The 14,129-nt window shown below is 45.2% G+C and overlaps 1 protein-coding gene across 5 annotated transcripts in view; it reads right to left on the bottom strand.

The window, feature by feature from the left end:
* Window positions 1–11,756, bottom strand: part of MAP3K5 (mitogen-activated protein kinase kinase kinase 5) — a 90,946-nt gene extending 79,190 nt beyond the window's left edge. For 2 of the 5 annotated variants that reach the window (XR_013392236.1, XM_077925961.1), the window contains exon 1: window positions 10,369–11,755. Coding sequence is in view for 3 of the 5 variants with exons in the window: in XM_077925961.1 (XP_077782087.1) it covers window positions 10,369–10,834 (466 nt within the window). In the remaining 2 variants the exon portion in view is untranslated. Of the gene's footprint in view, window positions 1–10,368 lie in introns of all 5 variants that reach the window. The other 3 variants (XR_013392235.1, XM_028723525.2, XM_028723526.2) reach the window with 3 other exon arrangements.
* Window positions 11,757–14,129: the final 2,373 nt, after the last annotated feature.

Below are 14,129 nucleotides of genomic sequence, written 5' to 3'. Positions count from 1 at the left end.
ATTTTCAGCCACGACAAACAGCAGATGTTGTGGGAAGCATGTATTTCTGTGCTAAAATGGGGTTTGGAAATCACTCAATCCACTATTAATAGGGGACAAAAATGTTTTAAGAAGCAACTGAATGTTATAAGAACTCCAAGACAAGAGAGAAAGCCTTAACATTACATTTCATCACAAATTCCAGGAAATCCTAAAATAAAATAGGAATAGTTTTGTAACCAACATTCTGGTTCACAGTGTCAAAGGAAAAGGCCTTGGAATGTAGCATCTCCCAAAGGTAAGCAAGACACGCTCAGAAAAGAATCACTGGAATTTAGAAAGCGTTGCTCTGCTTCTTGCATTCCCTATGTCCTTGTATGTAAAGCCTTTGAGTCTGCAGCCAAGCAACCATGGTACAGACTCACTTCTGTACATTCTGGACAGCGTCAAAACTTTGTAAAACAGCGAGAGCCAATTTGCATTGTTTTGTCGTGTGCAATTGTAAAAGCCTTTACTCGCTGACAAATGCATATAAAACTGCAGTGCAATTTGTTGCTTGGCTGAAAACTGCCCCCTTTCCCCCATACACCCAGGGGGCAAATTACACATGTAAACAAGAAAGTGGGCCAGGCATGCAGATGCCATAGGACCAACCAAGGGAGGCTGGCTGCACGTGCAAGTGCTCCTTATCTCTTCCATTTCCTGAAGAAGCAGAATTGTCCTTTAAGGCTAGGAGGCAAGGGCCATACCTCCAGCAAACTGTGGGACACAAGTGTGCTCTGTCTTTAAAGAGCTACTGACCTTTTCAGATTAGAAGAGAGACAGAGCTATGAATACCACAACCATACCGCAACAGGGACTCCAGTGAAGCACTACAACAGCTCACACAAAGCCCTCTGTCCCTTCCACCAGTGGAGAGTGATGATAGTCACTTATCCCCTGAATAAGGCAGCTAATAAAAGTAATTGGTGACAACTAATGGCTGCAACTAATGGCTGGCAGGTAATTTGGAACCAATACATGAAATATTGTGATGCTGCACACACCACCAGCTCATGGATGTTAGCCTTGCACAAATCCTTGCCCCGCTAACCCCAGCTTTAGCACTAAATGCTCAGACACCCACTTCAGCCCCTATACCCTGGGAAAGGATCTCTACCAACCGCCTCTTTATCTCAGATCCCTGTTAACCATCGGGAACTTCAGACCCAGGAGCTTCTCTCCCTAGGCCACACAGCTCACTGGCCCAGCTTCACACCCCAAATATTTTCGCATGGCTGGAATGCACCCTTGAACTCTCATAACGCTTCTTTATTGTCTGGATGGAGAACAGAGACGAGTGGGGGAGGGCATGCAGAAACCAACCTAATGTACAAAGTGGGTGCTACTCCATCCACTTGTCCTTCTGGCCCCACCCACCACGAGCATGTGGCCTTTGGAAAGTTTACCAGAAGGGAATGTAGTCCTTAGGTGGGGAAAAAGTGCTCCCCACTCCTTTGGTCCATTGCCTTCACATGGGTCCCCACTCCATCTCCACCAGCACAGTGTGTAAACCAAAATTACTCTTCCACTCAGATGCCAGTTAATTGCATCATGTCTGAAATTTCTATGACTGCCCAGCACGAGAATACTCGTGAATGATCCATGACATCACAAGAACTCAGTCAGTAGTCAGGAGGGAGACTTGCAGGCAAATGAAATGTTCAACCTCCTTGTATGTGAGACAAGTGTTTTCATTTCTCACTCCAGCTCAGAGGTAAAATAATGTAGCCAATGTCTAAATAAAGTCTCCCATTTGGCCTCCATGGTTTTGCTAAGCTTCCACAATACTCCTCCTGTTTCCATTATCACTTTTAAACTGCAGTACTGAGCTACTCCAGCCAAAACCTATGCAAAAGGGAAGATGAATGGCACCAGATCGCATGAACTAGTTTGATTTTTCTAACCTGTTAACTAGCACTTTTATATTCCAATTCTTATTATAAGAGAAGTAGACGTATTTCCCTACAGTCCACCACTTCCTCTGAGAAAGCCAGCTGCTTTAAATTATCCTCGTCACATAGTAATTAAAATATTTTGAGAATTGTTATGGTTGAGGAAAAGTAAGACAAGCGCAGTAAATTAATTAATTAAACGAGAGACACAGAAGCATTCTTCCGGCCAAGAGCTGGCAATTCTAACCTGAAGCACAAAGCAGAAAACAAAGTAGCACCTTGGGATGCACTGGCTAGAATAATGTTTTATGTAACAGGAGTTAATCCCTATGAGTCAGAAATTAACAGCTCAAGTCGGGAAAACATGTTTTAGAGATGAACAATAATGATGCTGTAAGGAGACAATGCTATGGTGAGAAAACGCACATCAATAAGACAGTGATTTTGACTAATTAAAGAGTTTTGTATGCACTGACACACTGATTTGAAATTAACCTTTGTATGTCTTTCAGTGCTGGTGCAAGATTTAGCAAGGTCTAACACAGGGACACGGGTGGCGCTGTGGGTAAAAGCCTCAGCGCCTAGGGCTTGCCGATCGAAAGGTCGGCGGTTCGAATCCCCGTGGCGGGGTACGCTCCCGTTACTCGGTCCAGCGCCTGCCAACCTAGCAGTTCGAAAGCACCCCCGGGTGCAAGTAGATAAATAGGGACTGCTTACTGGCGGGAAGGTAAACGGCGTTTCCGTGTGCGGCTCTGGCTCGCCAGAGCAGCGATGTCACGCTGGCCACGTGACCCAAAAGTGTCTGCGGACAGCGCAGGCTCCCGGCCTCTAGAGTGAGATGAGCGCATAACCCTAGAGTCTGTCAAGACTGGCCTGTACGGGCAGGGGTACCTTTACCTTTACCTTTTAACACAGGGATGGGGAACATCATTCAGCCCAAAGGTCCTATTTCATTTTGGTCAACCTTTCACAGAACCATTGAACTGTAGATTTGGAAGGGACCCCGAGGGTCATCTAGTCCAACTTCCTGCAATGCAGGAATCTCAACTAAAACATCCATGACAGACCAAAGGTTAAAAAAGTGAGAAGAGCAACAGAGATGGGAATTTTTACCTCCATGCAATAGTTTCTGCACACACACATACACCCCTCTATATCCTCCATCCGGGCAAGCGTGAATCATTAGAGTTCAAAGACACATTCGAGCCAAGCAAAAAAAGGTGTGTGGCTAGGTGTGGCTGAGACCTGGAGAGAGTCCCAATGTCACATTTGGCCCCCAAGCCTGAGGTTCCATCTCCTGGGTCTAATATATACTGCAAAATATACTATAACATAATAGGAGGCTATAATAGACAGCCTTGCAAATAGGTACTAGCCTGCATTTTTCTTTACCAACCTGTTAGATGGATGATGGAATGGGGTGGGAGGTTGGAGAATTCCACCTACAGCAGCGTGCCTCATGCATTTGCTAGGTGTGAAGTGGGAGGGGGGCAGGGGGTTCTCTTTTGGCAGAGTGCTTGGTTTCCCTGCTGGGTGCCATGAAGAGACAGAACATTCCATTCTCCCCACCACCAGCAACAGCAGCCTGCTCCCTCACCTACATGCAACTCCTTCTCACCAGTGGCTACCTGGCTACACATATGCACACCTATGTTTCTAGATGCTATTGGTAGTCCCCTGGCCCACCAAATCTAAGCTTGACAAGGCAATGGAACACCCACAGAGCCTTATTCAAGTTCCAAACTGCCATCTCTTTGTCACACTCCAACATGATCAAGAAATGAAACTTATGGCAGAAGAAGAGGCAGGCTCAATCCCCAGTGCATGAATTCAACAGCACAAAATAAACTAGAAAGGAGTCTCCTTTGCTTTCTTTGGTAACCACTCACTGTCATTTTCCACTCACTCTCTTTCTGTATACCTCAGCACTTGCATTCCTCTTTTTCTGCTTTACTACACAACTGTAGTCACATGCCCTCTTCTTTTTCTATCTACCTACCCACAGGAGTTACTACAGGTATATTCCTAAATTATCTCTGTTCCCACCCCTCCTACACAAGGGAGATGGGGAGTACAGAAAAACACGCACAGCAATCTGCACAGCGATCTGGAGCTGACTCATTTCTAGCATGCCTGGAATAAATTGATTGATTGATTGATTGATGGAGTTTATACTACCTTATACCCAGAGGTCTCAAGGTGGTTCACAGAAGAAAATCAAAACCACAAAATACATAATCAAAATACCGTGGTACCTCAGTTCCCGAACACCTCTGTAGTCGTATGTTTCAGTTCTCGAATGCTGAAAACCCAGAAGTAAATGTTTCTGTTTTCAAACATTTTTCTGAACCCAAAGGTGCAACACGGCTTCTGCCGAGTGCAAGAAGCTCTTGCAACCAATGGGAAGCTGCACCTCAGTTTTTGATCGTTTCGGAAGCCAGATAGGCTTCCAGAATGGATTCCGTTTGAGAACCGAGGTACCACTGTAAAAACAACAACCCAATAGCCGCCGCCCCCGGCAAAAAAACCCCCACGTTTTGAATTGTCTTTGCACTTTGTACACATTCTAAAGTTGGCAAGAATCAGGATTAAAATGACTTTGTAATTTTTGGAACCGAGTGTGCCCATTGTTGCTGTACTTCAGAATGGACCCATCAGTCTACTTCTGGTCAGCATCAATTTCACATGTGTTCACAGGTAAATCCATTCTGTCTTCATTTCATGTATTAAGTTATCTGTGTGCATGTTCCGAAACATTTTATACACACACACACACACACACACACACACTGGTACCTCGGGTTACATACGCTTCAGGTTACAGACCCAGAAATATTACCTCAGGTTAAGAACTTTGCTTCAGGATAAGAACAGAAATCGTGCTCCGGCAGCGTGGCGGCAGCAGGAGGCCCCATTAGCTAAAGTGGTGCTTCAGGTTAAGAACAGTTTCAGGTTAAGAACAGACCTCTGGAACGAATTAAGTACTTAACCCGAGGTACCACTGTATATATATACACGCACACACACACACATATATATATATATATGCGTGCACTTTTTCACCTTACACTTTGGAACTCCCTGCCTATTGAGATCAAGCAGCTACCTTCACTTTACTCTTTTTGGAACCTGCTAAAAACATTCCTGCTTAGACAAGATATCTCAGATGCTTAGAAAGTTAAGGTAATCTTAATCTGTTTTAGTATGTTAACTTTCATATGTTTTAAAGTAGGGTTGTCTGTTTTTTTCTTGATTTTATGTTTTATCTTCTGCAAACCACTTTGAGGTTTTTTATAAGCATGTGGCACATAAATTTTTATGAAATTAAATAAACAAATCAGGATTTCTATAAGTCTCACTGAGACCTAGATGAAAAGCAGGGTATGCATTTTCTTAATTAATCAATATATAAACCTTAGAATTCAATAAAGTATGCCTAGCTTTACCTCACTCCAACCTTACATGCATATAAGTGTAAGCATGTGGGAGTGTTACTAATAATATTATTATGGTCCTAATCCCGTATTCCATTAGAAAATATTATTCAGTATTTTCTGCTCCAGTATTGCTGAAGTTACAGCTGTTGATACCACCCATTAACACTTTCTTGGTTAACACATCACATTAAGCCAAAGTTGTTGCTATTGCTGTTTTAATGCCTTAATGTGAACATGCAATGCTGGTGAACACACGGCTCAGAAGTTCTTGCTGATTTCCTCCCTGGATTCCGTTGCTGCCACACCGACAGGAAACAAGCCAGAGTGTGGCTTGTCATGCCCTCAAACCCAAGTTGTAGTTTCTTTTTCTCGAAACAAACCATGATCCCAGGTTCAGATGTTGTGAGGGGACACTCTCTGGCTTGTTTCCCAGCAACTAGAAGGAAGAACACAGTGAGAACTTTAGAGCAGTGTGTACCAGTGCACTGCATGTTCACATTATGCATAGTTTCTTTAACTATGGTTTGGTGTAACATGTGAAGTGGGCCACCAGGAACATAGGAAGCTGCCTCCTATTGAGCTGGACCATCTAGCTCATTGGCTCTCCAGGGGTTCAGTCAGGGAACCTGCCTAGTCTTACCTGGAGAAGCTGCAGATTAAACTTGAGACTTTCTGCCTGAAAAGCAGATGCTCTACCACTGAGCTACAGCCCTTCCCTTATGGTAGAACAACATTTATTGTGTAACCCTGGGACAAAATTTCCTCACCAACGGTGCTGGTGGTCATAATAAACATCGTCACCCGAATTCTGTAGTCAGAGCTTGGTAAGGTAAACAGTGAGCTAATGCTAGTGGCACGTCAGCTGTTTTTAAAAACTACAGTGACAAAAATGTTCCTTTATAGAGTTCTGACATCACAGGAGCTAAATATAAAGAAGGGGAAATTCCCATACTCCCACACCTTCTGTTGACCTTTTGGCTGGTAATTGCTTGCTAGCTTATCATTTACAGCTGAATAATTAGTATTTATTTCTTAGGTAATTCTGTTGGGGGGGGGGAGAAATAGGCGTGTATATTCTTATTTGCGGGGATGTTGGCATTTTTAACAGAGAACAGTTAATCAACTCTCTTTAATCATGTACACAACAAGGACTGTCAAAGAGTGTAAAGGGGTAGTTGTCACCAACATGTGGATGGCAGCTGGAGGAGGAGAAGACAGAGGGTGAAGAAAGAGCTGTGAGCGTTGCAGCCTTTCCCCCATCCTTTGTACCCTCTGGAAAACTCAACAAACCTTCTGCACCTGGAAATGGGTGTTGGAAACAGCTGTGGGCAAGTGCCTGAGGAAGTACCGTCCACTTTGGTCCTGCTCATAAAAAGCAATCCTAGAGTGAGAGACTAGAGTGATGTCTGCTGTTTCCTGGAACTCTGATTGCTGTGAAACTTCTGTGGTTGAGCTGAGTTTGCTTGGACCCTGGGTAAGAACCCAGAGACTGAGATGGAGGTTGTGTCAGAAGGAAAATGGACTGAAAATGATTTTATATACATATAACAACTTTGCATTGTTATATGTAACTGTGTATTTTTGTTTGAGCTGTCTGTTGTTGCTTCAGGTTTCTGTACTCCTTAGGGATATTTTAAATATATTAAGTGGTATGGCAATTAAATAAATAAAGTCATATGGCAATCAACTGTCTCCGTTCATCTGACTTGGAAGAGGCAGCTGAGGTACTGGACAGGTGCTTGGAGGCACATAAAGACCTGATGTGGACAGATGAATGGAAGCTGAGCCCTGAAAAGGCAAACGTGTTATGTGTTCTTGTGCCCAGGAAGAGGGGAGACAGTGTGCTATGCATGGGGTTTCACACACCCCTGCCCAGGAGGAGCAGGTCTGAAGCTTGGGGTCACTGGAGACTGAGGTGGCCTTGATGACTATGAGTGCCTATTCTGAGCGAAGGATGGTTTGTCAACAACTTTAGTAACTCCTAGACTGGATTATTGCAGTGCCGTCTATGTGGTGCTGCACTTGAAGAGGCCTCTTAAACTTCCAGAGGTCCAAAAAGCAGCAACCAGACGACTAGCTGCGGTACAATTTGGAACTTACCAAACCTCTTTTTTTAAAATGGCAGCACTGGTTGCCAGTTCATTTGAGTCCAAATCAGGGTGCTCCTTTCCCACAGACTCTATTAGACACAAAAATTGTCAGAGGCTATCCTCCTGCCTACCTAGCAGTTCGAAAGCACCCTCGGGTGCAAGTAGATAAATAGGGACCGCTTATCAGCGGGAAGGTAAACGGCGTTTTCGTGTGCGGCTCTGGCTTGCCAGAGTAACTTCGTCACGCTGGCCACGTGACCCGGAAGTGTCTGCGGACAGCGCTGGCTCCCGGCCTCTAGAGTGAGATGAGCGCGCAACCCTAGAGTCGGTCACGACTGGCCCTGATGGGCAGGGGTACCTTTTATCCTCCTGGTAGTTCCACCACCCTTAGAACTTTGGGTATCAGTGGTCCAGGAGAGGGCATTTTTGTGTAATGCCCTCCTCAGAGAGGTGTCTGGCATCATCATCATCATGTAGTTTTTCTTTGTACACTAAGGAGGCACCTCTTTAACCTGGCTTTTGATATATTATTAAAGGGTCTAACCTGTTCCCTGATCTTAAGCTGCTTAAGCTGTTTTTAAATTGTGGTAACCTGCCCTGAGGCCTCATCATGATTGATTAGATTCTTACCTGCCCTTCACAATCTCTTTCCTATACACTGTGGGAGAGGAGTCATGTCCTAAAACAGGGATGAGGAATCTGGTTTTCCAAATGTTATTAACCTACAAGTCCCATTGGCCCTATTAACATGGTAAATGGAATGAGGGGATCTGTGCTCCAACATCTGGAGGGCCATAGTTTCCTCACCTTATAAGATATTTATAGGCCAAGTAGATTGATATATTAAGCACTGCCTCTAAGGACCCATTCATATGATTAATCTGGCATAGTATGCCTGTGGGTTTAAGACGTTTCTGGGATATACTGAAAAAGTTGTGTGTGCCAGCTCAGGACCCAACCTATATTTACCATACTAGTGGTCAATACACTTTCAGCAGCTGGTCAGTAAACCCAGGCTAGGGGATGAACTGAGTGTGGTGAAAGAGTTGCACAAATGGTCCCACCACACAAAAACTAAGCCTGGTTTTGCTCAGCCCATGTTCAAACCACACCAATTAGACAGTGTCACATGAACAAGTCCAAAGCCACATCAGTGGCTCTGAAAACAGAAATAGAAAGGTGGATGAATTAATTCTGAATAAATCTTTATGTTCCCAGGGAATCCCTGGGTGTGAACAGACAAGAGTGGACTACTTATTTCCAAAGACTTCCTGCCAAAAGACTTAGCACTGAAACGCCTATTCACCTTTGTTTACAATCCTCAGGTACTACTGGCTAACAGCAGATGCAGAATATGGACTGATTACTATCTTCGGAGCCAAGGAAACTATGAACAGCACAAGATGTGACAAAACACTCTAATTATTCTGTCTTCCATACAAAAGCCTAATAACAAATACACACGATCAGCTTTTCCAAAGACTAGCCCAGGTTTACTTCATAGACTAGGAAACAGCAGAAAGCATGTCACATGCTACCAACCTTCCCCAAGGGCCAGATCCCTATGCTAATACTTATCTAGGTATTTAAAATATTTCTAATCTACTGTTCAGGTCACATTGTCCTTGCAAGGCAGTTCACAAAAAGTTTTAAAAACAAGTAACATAATAAAAACAGGACTCTGTCTAAAGAGGTGATAAAGATGATAACATGCATGATTGCTTTGAAGGGCTGACTCCCAAATAAGGCCCTCAATTGAAAGAAAAGTTGGGTATGATAGTGTAAACTGGTTCCAACTACACCAAGTTATTTACTTTAGCTTAAACCCAGATCTCAGTGGCTATCACAGGAATCGGGCTATTAGATGTTTATCAAGGTTTGAGCAGCTGATGATTGTGACTCCCTAATATTTATAAAATCTTGATAGTGAAGGCAATGGGATCAACCCAAAGCTTTAAAGACTCATGGGAACAGTGTTGCATGAAATAAGAGAAGAAAGGAAGTGGAAAGTACTGGGTATGAAAAACGATTATATTCAGTCTCAGCGAAAATATGGGGAAATTCCCTGAAAGCTACTCTCTGCTGGTATCAACTACCCTTAGGTCATATTTTTATGGTGCTTAACATCACCTAAGTGTTGGAGGGAATGTGAGGCATGGGGACATATTTCCTTATGTGGTGGGAATGCACTCTTCAAGGAGCTGGGATTGGCTGCAGCTCTTTACCAAGCATGAACACGCGTTGGCAAACCTGGATTTGCTATTTTATAACATGTGTGAAATCTCCCCTCATTTTATCTTTAGGAAGCTGCCTTATACCAAGTCACACTATTGGTCCATCTAGCTCAGAACTGTCCACACTGACCATCAGCAGCTTTTCAGGGTTTCAGGCAAGGGTCTCACGCAACTTTACTTGGCGCTTTCATGGACTGAACCTGGGACCTTCCGCTTGCAAGCAAACCCAGGAAAAACAAAAATGTGATGGGTTACGTTTGAATTTCAGACAAAATAATTGCCAAACAGCATTTAAGGGCCACTTGTGTAGATGACCTCTAGACCTTACTCCATGTGCCATGTGAATGATCCGGAATAAATAACTGCCAACCACAAGGCCACCACCTGGATGAGGCTCAGCAGGTCTGGCAAGTGCCTCGATGGGGGAACACCTGGGAACTGCACTTATGCCGCCTCCGTTTCCATAACAGAAGAAAGTCGACATAGAAATGTAAGAAAACACAGACATAATGCGTATTCCTCTCTTCACCCTACGTAGGCATTGAGAAGAGGTAAACGAAGCCTGAGGCCCCTCGCTTGCCCCACCACCTGCATGCGCGTGAGGAGGACTCTCCTCAGGTAAGCGCGCTTTCGGCTGCAGGCGCGGCGGCTTTTGCCTTCCGCTCGCCGGAAGGAAGCTCGCCTGCCGACTCACCCGCGTTGTAGAAGCGGTCGAGCACCGCCGTCTCGCCGAAGTCCAGCTTGCCGAAGTGCAGCGTCTGCAGGTCGGCGCCCACCGCCTCGCACGCTTCCCTCAGGCTCTGCAGGGCCCCGCTCTCCGCCGCCTGCAGCAGCCCCGGACTCGCCTCGTTGATCACGTAAGACACCGTGGTGCTCCTGTTGCTGTGGCCGCCGCCGCCGCCGCCGCCGCCGCTGTTGTTTTTGGCCCGGGCCGCCGTGTCGCTGGCGGGGCAGACGGAGCTGCTGTCCTCGTTCCAAAAGGTGCCGGGCGGCGGCGCGCCTGGGCCGCCCAGGAAACCCCGGCCCGCCGGCCCCTCGCCTGCCGCCGGCGCTCTCCTGGCGAGCCCATCCTCGTAGAGCAGCGGGCAGCCGCCGCCAAGAATGCCCGGCAGGCTGGGCACCGAGAAGCTGATGATCCCCGCCTCGCTGGGATCGCTCATGCCGGCTGCTCCTGTCCCAGCCGCCTCCTTGCCCCGGGACGAGACTTTATGCAGATGCCATGCCGCCGCCGCCTTTCCCCCTCGACCTGCTTTCTGCAGTTGGCTTGTGCGAGCTGTTGCCGAGCTGGAAACCGGAGCGAGAGGGGAGGAGGGAGAAAAGGAGCCCTTCTTTGATTTCAAGCTGCCGCGGCGAGGGAAACGCGGATTCCTCCGTTGCCCGCCAAAGCCACCATTGCGCACTCCTTTCCTGAGCCCCGCCGGCTCCTCAGGTTGGCGATCGGCTCATCCGGCAGCCCCAGGCGCCTTTGCAAGGGTATTATTGCACGCCAGCCGCCCTCGCTCTCGCAGGTCTTCAGCAAACCCGCCGCCGTTTGCGGGAGCGCGCCTCTCGCCGGTACGCAGCGTCTACCTCGCCCGAGGGGCTTTGCCAAAGTGAAAGATCGGGGAAAAGCGAGCGAGCGAGCGCCCAGCCACTTGTTGCATTGCTACTGTGCAAAAGCAGCACCCTGCCCAGGAAAGGCTCCGCCCTCCTACCTTAGCCACGCCCCCTGCCCTGTAGTAGAGAGAGAACTGCGCATTCCTGCGCTTGTAAACATAAGACGAGCGCCAAAGTTTGGTCGAGAGGAATCGTGCGGCGCCTGAACCGAGAAGTGGCTCCTGTATGATAAAGCGCCCTCTGCTGTGCTGCTCCTCTCGTCGACTTTGCTCAAGGTTGCTTTTACGCAAACGGGAGCCCGTTAAGTAAAGAGGCTTCGCTTTACAGTCCCCACTTTCATTTCCTTTTTAAATGCAGAGGCAACTAGTGATGCAAGATCGTCACCAAGTATAATTTATAAATTTCTGTCCATTTTGATTTTTTTTGCTGGCATATTCTTCTTCCCTGCCCTTCTCCCCAAAGTCCCAGGGTGGGTTACAGCATTAAAGCACGTGGCATGAACCTTATTCTTGAAATACTAGGTGGGAAATCGGGTGAAGTTAAGCGCATATACGAACTCTTATTCTGTCCATCTGTTCAAATATCTTGGGGGGAGGGGGGAGGGGTGTCTTGTTCTCCTTAGAGCTGGAAGGAACTGTTCTCTTTGGCAAAGGGTTGTAGCCAAGTGATCGAGCACATGCTTTTCATGCAGAAGATATTCCCTGTCCCAAGCATCTCCACATAGGGTTCAGGAAGGCCATTGTCTGAAACCCTGGAGAATTACTCTGTCTTTGGACTATAATGAGCTTGATAAGCTAATGGCCTGATTGGATAAGGGAACTAAGTTTCCTATTCTTATTTATTTAGTTATAAATATTTTATAAACATCAAAGCAATCCTGGGGTTGTTTCCACCAAGATGTTTCAGCAAATATGTTCCAGGTTTTACTTCCAAGTGTACAGGACTAGGGTGGGTTCTATAGGGCTATAAGCATTAAAGGGCAGAGTGATTATTGATTGATTGATTGATTGATTGGTTGCATTTATATCTCACCTTGTTTTTCCAAGAGATCTGGGTAGCATACATGGTTCTCTCCCCTGCTCCTTTAATTCCCACAACTACTGTGTGTGGTAGGTTAGGCTGAGGTAGGTCATGGCCGAGTGGGGATTTGAACCCTCTCCCAGTTCCCACTCCAACACTCTAGCAACTATAGCACACAGGCTCTACCCATTGACACACACCCAGCATGTGCAACACAGTGTCCTTCTGCCTAAAGAATGCATCTATCATCATCATTATTATTATTTATTTTAAAATTGTTACATATGAAAAATAAGCCTATCAAGAATAAACTTTCTGTCCTAACCTCATTCACATGCTCATTTTCTGTATGCAAGTGCATTTTGCTAGGGGGAACATTCAAAGATATCATCACCCAACCTGTTCCTTGAAACCAAGTTCAGGGACCAATCCCATGCACCCACCAACATGCAGAAATAGCTCCCCTGTCTTCTTTGTGAATCTTTTCTTGCAATAGAACAAGCACTGTTGCTGATACCTCACGGGAAATAATCCCCTGGCATAGCCATAACAGATGATGTAAGTGCAAATGCAGAACTGGAGACAAACAGACTGGAGGTAGTATGAGTTAAAAGGCTATGGGAAGAAACTTCTCATTTGTTTAATAAATGCAGGCAACATTTGAAGTGACAGGTCTGTTTGAGATTCAAGCAAGTTTATTTACAACTTGTGCCCAAGACCGTACATCTTTGCATTGGCTCAACACTATTAGAAAAAATATAAATAGAAAATACTTAATATGGGATACACTGTTACACAGTGGTTACAATGTTTCTCTGAACTGGTAAAAGTCAGTACTGTATGTCTTGGTTTCAATACAACCAGTGGTAAAAATGGGAACAGTGGTCAAGTTAAGTTAAACAAAGCTCTTTGCAGGGCAATTGAATAAATAGAGTGAATAAAAAGGGCGGAATCTAGCCACTTTCTCACAGCTTTCATCAAATATAATGTTGCTTACAGTGTAACCCCTCCTAACACCAAAAATGTCAGGGATTTTAGTTTTGGTTATGTATAGGATACCTTTTGTGTAGCCCAAAATGGTCAAGGACTGAAGCACATGTTCAAATATGATAACTGGGCAATTGCTGGTTTCTGATTAAATTTTTGTGGCATCTACACCTGTCCACAATTTAATTAACCTATTCATTAAATATGGAATGAAATCTGGAATATCCTGAAATACTGCAAGAGCTCCCACAGCATGTTTTTCCTAGGGAATTTGCAATTTATAGGGGAAAAGAGCCTGTAGCATCTTAAAAACTAACAAATCTTTGAGCATAAGCATTCATGAATTATCTATGTGCTGTAATAAAATTGTCATAGCCCTCTGTTGTTTCTGTTAAAACAGACTAAAATAGCTCTCACTCTGGAAGTTTTTATATTTTATAGAATAGTCCTTGGCTGCCACCTACTGTTTTCTTGAGTGGATCCCCTTTTAGGACACTGTTACATCACATAACAATATAAATTACATTGTTGTTTTTTACACTTAAAATGTTAAGAACCACCATTAACTTTTCAATGACAAGTGTGTTAGTGATTTACAGCCATTTTTCTAGATCAGACAGGAACACTGTAGTATTTACGTAGCCTGGTCTGGAGGGAATAAGACTGTCTTGAAGTAACATAATCAAACTTTTAAAATTAATTGGCCTTATATTATTTACTTGTGTCTAACACTGTGGACAGTGTTCTTGAAGCTACGAACATGAGTTTGACCAAGCTGCGGGAGGCAGTGGAAGACAGGAGTGCCTGGCGTGCTCTGGTCCATGGGGTCACAAAGAGTCGGACACGACTAAA

Source organism: Podarcis muralis, chromosome 3 (genome assembly GCF_964188315.1).
Source record: "Podarcis muralis chromosome 3, rPodMur119.hap1.1, whole genome shotgun sequence".
Taxonomy (NCBI): domain Eukaryota; kingdom Metazoa; phylum Chordata; class Lepidosauria; order Squamata; family Lacertidae; genus Podarcis; species Podarcis muralis.
This window is presented reverse-complemented; position numbering and strand designations above follow the sequence as displayed.